Source organism: Triticum urartu, chromosome 2 (assembly GCF_003073215.2).
Source record: "Triticum urartu cultivar G1812 chromosome 2, Tu2.1, whole genome shotgun sequence".
Lineage (NCBI taxonomy): Eukaryota > Viridiplantae > Streptophyta > Magnoliopsida > Poales > Poaceae > Triticum > Triticum urartu.
The window spans coordinates 664,681,835-664,697,170 of NC_053023.1; the positions used below are offsets into that span (position 1 = coordinate 664,681,835).

The 15,336-nt window shown below is 50.1% G+C and overlaps 3 protein-coding genes and 1 pseudogene across 3 annotated transcripts; 1 reads left to right on the forward strand and 3 right to left on the reverse strand.

Moving 5' to 3' along the window:
* The first annotated feature begins 2,449 nt into the window (after positions 1–2,449).
* Positions 2,450–3,708, forward strand: LOC125533945 (xyloglucan endotransglucosylase/hydrolase protein 24-like). The gene is made up of 3 exons (XM_048697268.1): positions 2,450–2,766; positions 2,865–3,064; positions 3,172–3,708. The coding sequence occupies exons 1-3, from the start codon at positions 2,482–2,484 to the stop codon at positions 3,527–3,529; spliced, it is 843 nt and encodes a 280-aa protein (XP_048553225.1). The 5' UTR covers positions 2,450–2,481; the 3' UTR covers positions 3,530–3,708.
* Positions 3,709–6,096: 2,388 nt separating this feature from the next.
* On the reverse strand, positions 6,097–6,992 carry LOC125533947 (vacuolar iron transporter homolog 5-like). Its single transcript, XM_048697269.1, has one exon. It carries the CDS (start codon positions 6,925–6,927, stop codon positions 6,295–6,297), a length of 633 nt encoding a protein of 210 aa, XP_048553226.1. The 5' UTR covers positions 6,928–6,992; the 3' UTR covers positions 6,097–6,294.
* A 2,928-nt stretch (positions 6,993–9,920) lies between these two features.
* LOC125537741 (vacuolar iron transporter homolog 5-like) lies at positions 9,921–11,064 on the reverse strand. The gene is made up of 2 exons (XM_048701060.1): positions 11,038–11,064; positions 9,921–10,640 (listed from the first exon to the last, which is right to left on the reverse strand). The coding sequence occupies exons 1-2, from the start codon at positions 11,062–11,064 to the stop codon at positions 9,921–9,923; spliced, it is 747 nt and encodes a 248-aa protein (XP_048557017.1).
* LOC125533948 lies at positions 11,052–11,773 on the reverse strand (annotated as a pseudogene).
* Positions 11,774–15,336: the final 3,563 nt, after the last annotated feature.

A 15,336-nucleotide genomic window follows, 5' to 3' on the forward strand; every position in this document is an offset into this window, starting at 1 on the left:
GTATACACATATTTGTGAACCATGCAAAATAAATCACGCAGAAATTGTTGCTATGTTCTTGCCCCCTTTTTGGGGAAATTCATATAGTTGACGCCAGTTTTTCGGCCCTACCAGCGAACACACTCCCCGCCATTAGATGCATTGCACATATCTGAGAGCATGTCTAACAGAGCCCTCAAAAACTCAACCTTCAAAACCAGTTTGAGGACTAAGAAAATGTCGTTTTGAAGGCCAAAAATCCCTGGCGCAGATCAGTGCCCTCAAACCAACCCTCAAAACAGAATTCTGTTTTGAGGGTTGGTTTGAGGGCACTGATATGCGCCCCGGCCTTCAAACCTTCAAAACGGGACAACAACTATTTCAACAAAATTCCATACAACAAACATAACAATAATCAACAACAAAAAATTATTCTAGTTATGATTACAACATCAAATAATTGTTTCAAGCTCACAACAATCATTCTACTTAGTACAACAATGTTTGAATCAAATAGTACATAGAAACGTAAAACAAAGATCCCTTACAACAATGTTTGTATCACAAATAGGACATGGAATCAAATAGGACATGTTTGAATCAAATAGGCCATCATTGGCGACGGCCAAGCAGCTGCTAGTGGTGCTCGACCAGATCATTGCGGAGCTGGGTATGAGTGTTGGCATTTTCAATTTCCCGACGTGTTTGAAGGAAAGCTTGAATGCGATCGGGGTTCCTCTCCGGTTGCACTCGGGTACCAACATTGTCATAGAAACATGGCAAGTTTAACCCCCTCTCATCCTCGAGTATCATGTTGTGTAGAATGACACAATACTTCATGATGTTCATAAGGGTTTTCTTGTCCCAAAACGAGCTGGACCCCGAACAATGGCAAATCTTGCTTGCAAAACACCGAAAGCTCTCTCAATGTCTTTGCAGGCTGATTCTTGTGCCATCGTGAAATTAGCTTCTTTTTGGGATAAGGGCATCCCTCTCTTCTCTTTAATGGACTTCACAAGTGTTGCCCATTCAGAATAAATGCCTTCGGTGAGATAGTATCCCATTGTGTACTCATTGTCCATGACCTTGTAATTGCAAGTTGGAGCATCACCTGAAGCTAGTCTTGCAAATAAAGGGGACCTTTGAAGCACATTGATGTCATTGAGTGTTCCCCGCAAACCAAATTATGCATGCCAAATCCATAAGTCTTGCGATGCCACGGCCTCAAGCCCAATGGTAGGATCATAGCTTTTACCGCAATACATTCCATGCCATGCCTTTGGGCAATTTTTCCATTTCCAGTGCATGCAATATATGATAATAGTACCTCACCATATTCAACCTAGAGGTAAATGGAGGATGAATGCATGCTATATTGTCTTGTGACATTCAAGCACAATTATTTATTGTTGAAAAATAAAAATAAAACTACTAATGTGGAGTGTTGTCATGATTTTTGATGATGTGGACATCTTGCAGGTGGTAGAAATTGGAAAGTGAAAAGTTGAATGGTTGCATCAACGCTTGATGATGTGGAGGACGTGTATGTGATGTAAAGTGGGAAGTTAATTATTACACGCGCTTGATGATGCGAATAGCTTGCATGGGCATTTAAATGGATGATGACATGTGTGGGACATATATGATGAGGTGGATAGATTGCATGTTAAGACGAATAAGATAGTGGGGATGAATTTTTTATGTATAATATAGGATACCATAAATTCAAAAAAGAATTATCCCATTTTATTAAACAATCATATCAATTCCAGTTTTAGTAGAAAAAATAATTTCAAAATCAAGTGCCAAATGTTTAACAAAAACCATATCTATTTTCATTACAAACATGAAAACAAACTTCAGTGTCCATCCCATCACAATCAGCACTCAATTATTCATCAACTAATTCATCTTAATGTGTAATATCACCTTTAAGTAATTTCAGCAATCCAACTACAACTCCTTAGTAGAGATCCACTTGAACACATATCCATTCCATTTACTAGATCGCTTGCATTTCAATACCTATTCATTTCAGTCCAACTCTATATTGATTTGCATATCCATTTCAGTTCATATTCATTTCAGCAAAAAAAAGATATATTGAAATGTAGGGAGGGAGGGAACTGTACACGCGGCACAACTCCAGTTCGGGCCCCTCATAAAAAAGAAAGACGTGCGTACGCGGCCACGCGGGCTACGCCCATAGGTGCCCGGCCGACGTCGCACGAGGCGACGACGAGCCTCGCGTGCCCGCTGCCCGGCCGACCTCCGCGGCGTCGCCAGCCCACATGCGCCTCCGCCGTCGCGCGCACGGCGCGCCTGCTGTGTCCGGGCTGTCATTCTCCTCCGCCTCGATCGATTCCTTCCTTCTTCATTCCCCCAACCTCCTCGTGATCAAAATTCTATATAAGCCTCGAAACAGGTGCACACCGACCCATCACTGCACCACCGGCCGTCCCTCCTTTCATTTCATCGCGCGACTCCTTGTACGAGCTAGTGATGGCGGTGAGCTCGAAGCAGGCCTATGCCTGCGTAGTGCTCGTGGTGCTCTGCATTGCCGCGCGGACGGCGGCGGCCTGGGGGAGAATCGATGACCGCCTGGAGGTGAACTGGGGCCATGGCAGCCACGGAACGGTCTCGGCCGACGGCCAGGTCGTCTCGCTGTCGCTCGACCGCAACTCCGGCTCCGGCTTCCGGTCCAAGGATACGTACCTCTACGCGCGCATCGACCTGCAGATCAAGCTCGCCCCCGGCAACTCCGCCGGCACAGTCACCACGTGCTACGTAAGATAGCTGGCCATATCCTTTCTGAGACTGGATCAATGTGCATTTTTTTGTTTGATCGCGAGCTCAGCTCATACATATCAGTGTAAATACTGCAGTTCCTGTCTGAGGGGTCATGGGCGAACCACGACGAGATCGACCTGGAGTTCCTGGGCAACTCCACCGGCGAGCCCTACACGCTCCACACCAACGTCTACATCAACGGCACCGGCAGCAAGGAGCAGCAGTTCCACCTCTGGTTCGACCCCGCCGCCGACTTCCACACCTACTCCATCGTCTGGACTCCCCTGCACATCCTGTGAGCAGACCGAGTACCCATCCCATACAAATCGTGCATTCATCCCATCCATGGGTGACCAAAATTAACTGACAGTCGACGCGAATTGGTCGCTTGATGCTCTGCAGCGTGCTGGTAGACGGCACGCCGATCCGGGAGCTGAGGAACCACGCGGACAAGGGCGTGGCGTACCCGTCGTGGCAGCGGATGCGGCTGTACGGGAGCCTGTGGAACGCCGAGGACTGGGCGACGCAGGGCGGCCGCGTCAAGACGGACTGGTCGCTGGCGCCCTTCGTCGCGCAGTACCGCAACTTCACCGCCACCACCTCGTCGCCGGGCGCCGGCGGCGGGTACTACGACCAGGAGATGGACGCGACGGCGCAGCAGGCCATGAAGTGGGCGCGGGACACGCACATGGTGTACAACTACTGCGCGGACAGCGCGCGGTTCCCCTACGGCTCGCCGCCCGAGTGCTACATGCCGTAGAGATCTGGTGATGCCTCCATCGGTTGTAGTACAACTACTTTGAGTGCAGAGTCGGTTACACTTACACATGCGTACGTAGAGCAGAGTTGACCTCATTTTTTGTCAAGATTTGTTCATTCTTTTTTGTAAAAAATAAAGAAATATTAGCTATATATACATGCGCAGACATGTTCATGCTACTGTCCATCTTATATTTAGGGCATGTTTGGTTGGTGAATACCTTTGTCATATGTTGCCACAGCCTTACCACGTCCTTTTTTTTTTTGAGAAAACCACTCCTGTTTGGAGCGTAGGTTTTTTTTCGGAACGCGGTGACGTAAGCTTACGGGCTGGGATAGGTTAATGGGCTAGAAGTGGCCCAGTTTACAAAATAACTCGGTTTTTTCTTTCGGAGCAGCTGAACCTAACAGTTAGCCCACGCGTGGAAGTGCACACAAATCTAACGGCATAGGACGACCGGGCCAGAAGGTCGAACGGCTAAAAATACACATGACGTCAGAACGCTTGGTTTAGGCTCAGTTTTACTGTCCTAAAAATGATCAAATACCCCTCGTGATTACGACAATGGCTTCAGTAGTCCTTGATGTGCTTTCATTTCATTTAACTCTTTACACCAGATTTATCTTAAGACAAACTTTATGAACTTTAATCAATTTAATACTAAAAATATCAACATATACAATATCAAATAAATAAAATAAGACAATATATTCCACAATAAATGTAATGATAGTGATTTGGTATGTATTGCGAACGTTCATTCTTTTTCTATAAACTTAGCCAAACCCTACAATATTTAACTTACGATAAGCTAATATGCGAATTAAAAATAAACGAAGAAAGTAAAGTACGAGAGTAAGTTGCAAATTTGTACCACAAAAGCATTAGTGCCGTGCACACCATGTGCAAGTAACGTATCCGACACCCACGTATTCACGCTGCTTTGAGATTCGATTCATATTTTTCTTGGCCTTGTGCATATTGTATTTCTTTGCATTCATTCCTTCTGCATACCTTGTAACTAAATTTTGTGGGAACCACAATTAAAATAATAATTATATTTAAATTCTTGTAAAATTACAAATTTGGTAAAAAAATATAGTTAGAAAGATTTTCAAATGTTTGATTTTAAAACTTCTCAAAGTACATATTTCAATTATTTTTAAGATGTGTTTCTCGGAATAGGCATTTGTTCTATTCTATAAATAAAGCCAAATGATCAAACTGATACAAATTGATGAGCAAATCTTGGTCAAAGAAAAAAAAAGATAACCGAGAAAGTAGCAAACACCACCAACTCATAGTCGAGCATGAGTACAGAAGTGGCTACACCCCACCAAGAAGCACCTGAAACTACCGACTAGAAATGAGACAACGCCTCCTGGGAACCACGAGACACCGTTGCACCGCACACACCAATCTATGAGCGAAAAGAAACATATGCCCTCTCGCTTCAGACCGTGGAGCACCGATCTTGCATGCGGACGTCAAGGTGACAACGGGACGTGTAAAAGGTAGGACACAAGCGAGGTCGCCCCATGCCTGAGTCGAAAAGGTTTCGTGTTAGGATCAAAGCTTGCCCGAAGACACTGACGAGCGACCGGAGGTACCAGAGCTCCACGAAGATGCCCTCCCAAGAAGGTGACTTATGCTATGAGTCATCGTTAATAGGATCTTATGGACTAGGGGTTTCACCAAATCCGTGGCATGACGAGGGGGGCCACAATGATGCCTTCATGAGGGATGGGATACCCACAGGCATCATCGTCGCTGGAACGCAGAGCTTTTGCTCGGAGGTTCATCCGCGCCACGCCGAGGTACCAAGGTCGCCACCCCACCCCAAGAGAACAACCGCCTTCGCCAGACCTAAGCCTTCAGATGAAGACTACGGATCTACCACCGCCGAAGCCACGACAACACCAGGACCACCCACCGGACCTCCCCTCGCTATTGATGCACCTGAAGAGAAGGCCACCACCGATGCAACGTTGCTCGCTATAGAGCCAAGTGGGCAACATCATCTTTTGGGGCCATCGCCCCGTCATCCAAGACTGGCTGACCACCCCACTAGGACATAAGATCGCCACCAAGCATGCACCTGGCACAGATAGCGCTTGTCTGGACCAGCACACCGCAATGCAGTAGTTGTCAGGACATGCATCACTATCATCGGTCAACGCACAGAGAAGATTCCGGGCTCCTGGGGCGAGACCCCACTAGATCTCCCCATCAACCCCCGTCTCTCTCGATCTACCAAGCCCCGCAATTTGAAATCCGGTGGCGTGTTAAGATCGAAGCCCAACCTGAACTCTATCAATATAGATCCCTTTTATTTGACGGGACTATCGATCGATCTCCCTTTAGTGTGCTCCGAGTTGTATTGGTATTGGAATCAGTAGTGGCGCGAGGGGGAGAGGTGTGCAGGGTGCGGAGGAGGCGGCGCGGGCTACGGTCTAAAGCAGCGATGAGCCCGACAATGAAAAAAGACAAGCCGTTTTTACTTACCGGTGGCTACGGGGTAAATATCATGAACTCCGAGCCCAATTTGGATGATGGACGACAAAACCGAAGAAATTCAAACGCTTCGGACTTTATTAGCATGCAGTATATATATAGATTGCAAAAACGAAAATAAGTCAGCCGTTGGTACAAGTACGGTGGCTAGTACTGTGTATTTTTTTTATTCCGAGAAGTGCATGGACGATGCCCGTACTCGACGTACGTACGGGAGGACGGCGATGAAGGCATTGTCAATTTTCAATCTCTCATACGCCGCTGGCTCGGAAGAGCCTCATGAATCCAAAGGTGACGGCCATGGCGGCCAGCCCGCCCACCACCACCCGCGCGCACGACCTCGCCACGGGGGCCCGCCCGAGCACGGCGCCCACGCACCCGAACGCTGCTAGCGCCAACGTCGCCACGACGGCCACCACGGCAACCCGCAGGTTGTAGCCCACGATGAACCCGGCGGCCAGCAGCGGCACTAGCGCCCCAACGGAGAAAGCCAGCGCGGAGGCGGCCGCGGCCTGGGCCGGGCTGGGCAGCGCCTTCTCCTCGTCGCCGCCGCGCTTGCCGTCCAGGTCCAGCTGCGCGATCTCCACGTCGCGCTGGGAGCAGACGGACACGTACTCTCCGATGGCCATGCTGCAGGCCCCGGCCAGTAGTCCCGCGAACCCGGACACGACCATTGCGCGCGCGTCGGGCTTGACGGCGCTGACGCCGAGCATGAGGGACGCCGTGGAGACCAGCCCGTCGTTGGCGCCCAGCACCGCCGCGCGGAGCCAATTGGCGCGCCCAGCCAAGTCGAAGGACGACTCGGAGTGGTCGACGTCGCCGCACAGCACGGCCGGGTTCTCGGCGTCCGCCACGGCGGCCAGCTTGGTGTCGTTCACGGCCATGGCGGCTGGGAGCTTGTGAGATGGATGGAGATGGTTGGGTTCGCGGTGGTAGTAGCCGTATGCAGTGGCAGGCAGCAGCAGCGTGGCGAACACACGCTCCCCTGGCGTGGTTTTATAGTGAATTTGAGGGTCGTGCCTTGTGTTCGTGTGATGCTGTGGGCATTGCCGGTCTTCTTTTTCTCCTCTGGTGTTGGGATTTCCAGCTTTCATGCCGCTATGGCCAGTGCGTACATGCAGCCACACATCCTTTCCCTTCGGTATTGCGCGCCCGTGGCCACCACGAGCACACACCTATATTAATCGATGCATCGTGCTTGCTGAGTGTACATCATATCCAAGGCGTTTACAAATTTTTTTGCGGGTCATATCGAAGGCGTTTAAGTGACTATTTGGTCGCCTGCTTGCTCGTACATAAAAATGGTTTTAAATTTCAGTTTCAGAATTTTTTTTTAGCCACACTCAAAATCACTGAATTTCATTGAATTTTAGCGATATTTCATTATCATTTCGGTCATGGGACTAAATTTTCCATTTGAATTTTATTGACACCTAGCCAAATAATTTGTGTGTAGTACTACCGCAATTGCGGAAATATTTTGAGAAACGCAATAATCGTTCAATGAACATTAGTTCATTCAATTAAACTTGCATGAATCTTAACGCAAAGATTGGATGGTTCTTATAACGGAGTCAAAAATATACCCCCTTCGATTCAAAATAAGTGTCGCAGTTTTGAACTAAGGTTGAAGGAGTATTTACTTTTCAGATGCATGAGAAATAGTGAAGCCGTTTCCTAAGAAAACAATTGACATTGTTAAAAAGAAACTCCTTTGGAGAGACTTGGAGATTATGGGACTGTTTGGATTGGATCCCTTGCACGCCCAGCCAATTTTTTGGCCTTGACCGAAGCACTGCAGCTTGTTTGGATGGGATCTGAAATTTTGGCTCGCCAACTCACCCTGCCTTTTCCTCTGTACTTTCATGCCAATTCATTGCCGAAACTGGGGGCGGCCAAATCGGCCACCAATATTTTGGTGCGCCCGCGACGCCCACAATTTGGTGTGGCGCTCCTGGGCAACAACTAAGCAGCCCCTACTTCTTCACATGTAAAATGTGGACTCCAGACTCGCTATATGCTGATCCTTTCCTATGTTTCTTACACATTATAGCCATAAAAAAATGCATGGGAAAGAAGGTTGGATTAACCCAAAAACGTGTTCTAAAAATGATCTGGCCTAAAGTTTCAGGATATGTCCCATGAAATTTTTTATCCACCCAATAGTAAAATCCAATGATTATATCAAAACCAGCTTCCATCAAAATATGTAATGGAAATGTGCATGTATTGTCCACACTAATGTTGTGGGTGGTTTCTTTCATGAAAATCGATGAGAATGTTCGTTGCTTCAAGAAAATTTACACCGATGGCCAGGATCGAGGCAGGCACACCTATACGGCATCATGAGTAATCCGCAACACTCGACGGCCTTATATACTAAGGCCGCTACGACAACACCACACAAAGGAGGTAGATACAGCCTTCTGCGTCTGAACGAGTAGACACATGCTAGGCATACTACGAAATATGATGCCAATTGGATAATCATTAATGTACTTATGGAAACATGGAGGGCGGGAGCCAAGGAGAGAGGCGCAATGGCGGCGCATGGGCATATACTTGGAGGGATGATAGACCGTGAGGGCGATCGTCAAGATTTGGGCTGATTTTCACTAGTTATACATGTCATCCATTAAAGGTAGTCAAATAAAATCTCCTAGGGCTCGGGGCGGCCTCCCAGATTAGGCCTCGCTATGCAGTAAGAGTAACTCTAGCAGATGCTTCATATGTGGCCGATCGCTATAATAACCGCTAGCATGTCGATCAGCACACAAAATGGCACTCTAGAAAGTCGTCATGTGTGCCGCGATAGCCGTATGTTATGGACCTCACTCCAAAAACGACCACATATCCTCCAAATATGAAGGTTGTGGAAGCCATGTTTGCAGCTCGCTCCAAATCCAACTATCAGCACAGGAGTGAAGTTTCATCTTCCTCCTCCTCACGCTATATGCAGGATTTGAAGCAACATGACCAACGTCCGGGAGAAGGGGGGGGGGCATGACCGTCAACCACATGGCAAAAAAATGATGCGGGTGCTTCCTCAGATTCCAATGGTAGCCCACCACCCATCATCATCATCTCCTAGCTTGTTTGTGAGGCTAGGAGGTGTGTGAGCAGGCCAGCAATCGCATATAAAAGCACCCCTTGATGGCCGCTTACCGCCTTTCCAACTACCCATTTAATGAAGCCCGCGGTGTCCTATACATGTGCCTCTTCTATCTTCCTCATTTGTTCCTCCCTCGAGTGCCTCTCAATCCCATCACGCACGTCTCCAATACACCACTTCATCGTCCACGACGTAGTGGAAGGAGCTCCACGTCATCTTCAATTTCGAGGATGAGAAGGAGAAACAGCCGGACACATCGGTCCCCTTTTAGGACTTGTGCGATGTAGTGGTGGGGGACGGTCGAGGGAGGGGGGGGGGGGGGGGGGGGGGGGGGGGGGGGGGGGGGGGAGCGGCGAATTTAGGACCGCGCGACCGCCCCTGTCGCCGATGCATGGTGGGTGTGGGACGAACACGCCAAGGTCCTTCCGAGCCATCGAGGCCCGCAAATGCCTCCGTCCATGCATGGACGTCCTTGGTCTTTCCCACAGAAATGTTGTGTCGCATCTTTTCAAACAATAGGGCATGCATGCACGGAGAAGAATTAAAATCACTTGGTACTACAGTATATAGTAGCAATACGGTGCAAGAGTTTAAACGTTTTCATTTGCCGTTTGATTACAATTACAAGGAAGAAAATTAGTGAGCCCAGGTACAAGTACGGTGGCTAGTACTGTGTATTTTATTCCGAGAAGAATATGGACGATGGCCGTACACGACGTACGTGCGCGAGGACGGCGATGAAGGCCTTGACGCCTTGTCAGTCTCTCATACGCCCCTGGCTCGGAAGAGCCTCATGAACCCAAAGGTGACGGCCATGGCAGCCAGTCCGCCCACCACCACCCGCGCGCACGACCTCGCCACGGGGGCCCGCCCCAGCACGGCGCCCACGCATCCGAACGCGGCCAGCGCCAACGTCGCCACGACGACCACCACGGCCACCCGCAGGTTGTATCCCACGATGAACCCGGCGGCCAGCAGCGGTAGGAGCGCCCCGACGGAGAAAGCCAGCGCTGAGGCCGCGGCGGCCTGTGCCGGGCTTGGCAGTGCCTTCTCCTCGTCGCCGCCACGCTTTCCGGCCTGGTCCAGCTCCGCGATCTCCACGTCGCGCTGGGAGCAGACGGACACGTACTCTCCGATGGCCATGCTGAATGCCCCGGCCAGTAGTCCCGCGAACCCGGACACGACCATGGCCCGCGCCTCGGGCTTGACGGCGCTGACGCCGAGCATGAGGGAGGCCGTGGAGACAAGCCCCACGTTCACCCGGTGTTTCTCTGGATCCCGCTGTCCCGTGCCAGCCAAGACGGAAAGGATGGGGAGAAGCCCCGCCGCCGCCCAGCCGGCCAGGCTTCGCCCGGCGGCGCTATGGACGGCGGCGAGGAGGGGGGAGGAGGAGGAGACTCGAGGGGCGGCGGCTAGGGTTTTCCCCCCGGGTCGCCCGCGGGGGCGACGCGAGGGGCGAGGGGTAGTACGCGACTTGTCCTCTCCCTACACCCAATAACAATGCCCCACGTTGGACAGCCCGTTAGTTTATGTAGTTTTTTTTTAGGTAGTTCTAGCATTGCTCAGCCGAAAAGATTAGTTAAGGCAAGTTGCTTAACATGACGTATGTCGTACGTAGATCTACCCTACCGAAAAACATAGAGCGGGTAAGTGCAAACCTTTGGCCAATTGAACATGTTGTGTCACATCCTTTCAAACAATAGAGCATGCATGGAGAGGAATGAAAATCACTTGGTACTATAGTACGAGTTTAAACGTTTTCATTTGCCGTTTGATTACTATTACAAGGAAGAAAATAAGTCAGCCGTAGGTGCAAGTACGGTGGCTAGTACTGGGTACTTTATTCCGAGAAGAGTATGGGCGATGCCCGCACATGACCTACGCAGGCGAGGACGGCTACCAAGACCATGTGTCCATGTCAGTTTCTCATACGCCGCTGGTTCGGAAGAGCCTCATGAACCCAAAGGTGACGGCCATGGCGGCCAGTCCGCCCACCACCACCCGCGCGCACGACCTCGCCACGGGGGCCCGCCCGAGCACGGCGCCCACGCATCCGAATGCGGCCAGCGCCAACGTCGCGACGACCACCACCACGGCGACCCGCAGGTTGTAACCCACGATGAAAGCAGCGGTAGGAGCGCCCCGACGGAGAAAGCCAGCGCTGAGGCCGCAGCGGCATGTGCTGGGCTTGGCAAGCGCCTTCTCGTCGTCGCCGCCTCGCTTTCCGGCCTGGTCCAGCTCCGCGATCTCCACGTCGCGCTGGGAGCAGACGGACACGTACTCTCCGATGGCCATGCTGCATGCCCCGGCCAGTAGTCCCGCGAACCCGGACACGACCATGGCCCGCGCGTCGGGCTTGACGGCGCTGACGCCGAGCATGAGGGAGGCCGTGGAGACAAGCCCGTCGTTGGCGCCCAGCACCGCCGCGCGCAGCCAGTTGGCGCGCCCGGCAAAGTCGATGGACGACTCGGAGTTGTCGACGTAGCCGCACATCACGGCCGGGTTCTCGGCGTCGACCACGGCGGCCAGCTTGGCGTTGTTCACGGCCATGGCGACTGGGAGCTAGCGAGATGGATGGAGATGGTTGGGTTCGGGGTGGTAGTAGTAGTGGTAGCGGTAGTGTGGCGAACACACGCTCCCCTGGCGTGGTTTTATAGTGAATTTGAGGAGCCATGAGGGTCGTGCCTTGTGTTCGTGTGTTGCTGTGGGCATTGCCGGTCTTCTTTTTGACCTTTCATGCCGCTATGGCTAGTGCATACACGCCGCCACATCTTTTCCTCTGGTATTGCGCGCCCGTGGCCACCACGAGCACACACCTACATAAATCGATGCATTGTGCTTGCTGAGTGTACATCATATGCAAGGCGTTTACAATGACTAGCGATAATTTGGTCGTTGGTTCCTTATAGTCATTAACTCGCATGTGATATAGACCACGAAAAATCAGCTAACAATAAGGAATTATGAAAAGTAAGCATATACATATAACCAATAATAATTACAAGAATTCAAATAATAGAAATTATGAAAAGAAATGAAACATTTCATCCGTAGACAGAGATGGAATCCGAGCAGTTTGGGGGTTTAGGGTACTCTCCGCGAAATTGCTCCGACACTTTTTTGTCAAAAGTAAGGACTACTGTTGGGGAACGTTGCAGAAAACAAAATTTTCCTACGGTTTCACCAAGATCCATCTATGAGTTCATCTAGCAACGAGTGATCGGATGCATCTACATACCTTTGTAGATCGCGAGCGGAAGCGTTCAAAGAACGGGGATGAGGGAGTCGTACTCGACGTGATCCAAATCACCGGAGATCCTAGCGCCGAACGGACGGCACCTCCGCGTTCAACACACGTACGGTCAGCGTGACGTCTCCTCCTTCTTGATCCAGCAAGGGGGAAGGAGAGGTTGATGAAGATCCAGCAGCACGACGGCGTGGTGGTGGATGCGGGCGTCACAGTAGCAGGGCTTCGCCGTATACTACGCGAGAGAGAGGTGCAGCAGGGGAGATGGAGGCGCCAAAGGCTCAAGGGGTGGCTGCCCCCTCCCTCCCCCCCTTTATATAGGCTCCCCTAGGGGGGCGCCGGCCCTAGGAGATGGGATCTCCTAGGGGGGCGGCGGCCAGGGCTGGAGTAGCCCCCAAGGCAAGGTGGGGCGCCCCCCCCCACCCCTAGGGTTCCAACCCTAGGCGCATGGGGTGGGCCTAGGGGGGCGCACCAGCCCACTATGGGCTGGTTCCCCTCCCCACTTTGGCCCATGGGGCCCTCCCGGGATGGGTGGCCCCACCCGGTGGACCCCCGGGACCCTTCCGGTGGTCCCGGTACAATACCGGTGACCCCGAAACTCTCCTGATGGCCGAAACTGCACTATCCTATATATAATTCTTCACCTCTGGACCATTCCGGAACTCCTCGTGACGTCCGGGATCTCATCCGGGACTCCGAACAACTTTCGGGTTACTGCGTATTCATATCTCTACAACCCTAGCGTCACCGAACCTTAAGTGTGTAGACCCCACGGGTTCGGGAGGCATGTAGACATGACCGAGATGGCTCTCCGGTCAATAACCAACAGCGGGATCTAGATACCCATGTTGCCTCCCACATGCTCCTCGATGATCTCATCGGATGAACCACGATGTCGAGGATTCAAGCAACCCCGTATACAATTCCCTTTGTCAATCGGTATGTTACTTGCCCGAGATTCGATCGTCGGTATCCCAATACCTCGTTCAATCTCGTTACCGGCAAGTCACTTTACTCGTACCGTAAGGCATGATCCCGTGACCAGACACTTGGTCACTTTGAGCTCATTATGATGATGCATTACCGAGTGGGCCCAGAGATACCTCTCCATCATACGGAGTGACAAATCCCAGTCTTGATCCGTGTCAACCCAACAGACACTTTCGGAGATACCCGTAGTATACCTTTATAGTCACCCAGTTACGTTGTGACGTTTGGTACACCCAAAGTATTCCTACGGTATCCGGGAGTTACACGATCTCATGGTCTAAGGAAAAGATACTTGACATTTGGAAAAACTCTAGCAAACGAACTATACGATCTTGTGCTATGTTTAGGATCAGGTCTTGTCCATCACATCATTCTCCTAATGATGTGATCTTGTTATCAATGACATCCAATGTCCATAGTCAGGAAACCATGACTATCTGTTGATCAACGAGCTAGTTAACTAGAGGCTTACTAGGGACATGTTGGTGTCTAAGTATTCACACATGTATTACGATTTCCGGATAACACAATTATAGCATGAATAAAAGACAATTATCATGAACAAGGAAATATAATAATAATCCTTTTATTATTGCCTCTAGGGCATATTTCCAACAGTCTCCCACTTGCACTAGAGTCAATAATCTAGTTACATTGTGATGAATCGAACACCCATGGAATTCTGGTGTTGATCATGTTTTGCTCTAGGGAGAGGTTTAGTCAACGGATCTGCTACATTCAGGTCCGTATGTACTTTACAAATATCTATGTCTCCATCTTGAACATTTTCACGAATGGAGTTGAAGCGACGCTTGATGTGCCTGGTCTTCTTGTGAAACCTGGGCTCCTTAGCAAGTGCAATAGCTCCAGTGTTGTCACAGAAGCGTTTGATTGGCCCTGACGCATTGGGTATGACTCCTAGGTCGGTGATGAACTCCTTCACCCAAATTGCTTCATGCGCTGCCTCCGAGGCTGCCATGTACTTCGCTTCACATGTAGATCCCGCCACGACGCTCTGCTTGCAACTGCACCAGCTTACTGCCCCACCATTCAAAATATACACGTATCCGGTTTGTGACTTAGAGTCATCCAGATCTGTGTCGAAGCTAGCGTCGACGTAACCCTTTACGACGAGCTCTTCGTCACCTCCATAAACGAGAAACATTTCCTTAGTCCTTTTCAGGTACTTCAGGATATTCTTGACCGCTGTCTAGTGTTCCTTCCCGGGATTACTTTGGTACCTTCCTACCAAACTTACGGCAAGGTTTACATCAGGTCTGGTACACAGCATGGCATACATAATAGAACCTATGGCTGAGGCATAGGGGATGACACTCATCTCTTCTATATCTTCTGCCGTGGTCGGACATTGAGCTGAGGTCAATTTCACACCTTGTAACACAGGTAAGAACCCCTTCTTAGACTGATCCATATTGAACTTCTTCAATATCTTATCAAGGTATGTGCTTTGTGAAAGACCTATGAGGCGTCTCGATTTATCTCTATGGATCTTGATGCCTAATATATAAGCAGCTTCTCCAAGGTCCTTCATTGAAAAACTCTTATTCAAGTAGGCCTTAATGCTGTCCAAGAGTTCTATATCATTTCCCATCAAAAGTATGTCATCTACATATAGTATGAGAAATGCTACAGAGCTCCCACTCACTTTCTTGTAAACACAGGCTTCTCCATAAGTCTGCGTAAACCCAAACGCTTTGATCATCTCATCAAAGCGAATGTTCCAACTCCGAGATGTTTGCACCAGCCCATAAATCGAGCGTTGGAGCTTGCACACCTTGTCAGCATTCTTAGGATCGACAAAACCTTCCGGTTGCATCATATACAATTCTTCCTTAAGGAAACCATTAAGGAATGCCATTTTGACGTCCATTTGCCATATCTCATAATCATAGTATGCGGCAATTGCTAACATAATTCGGACGG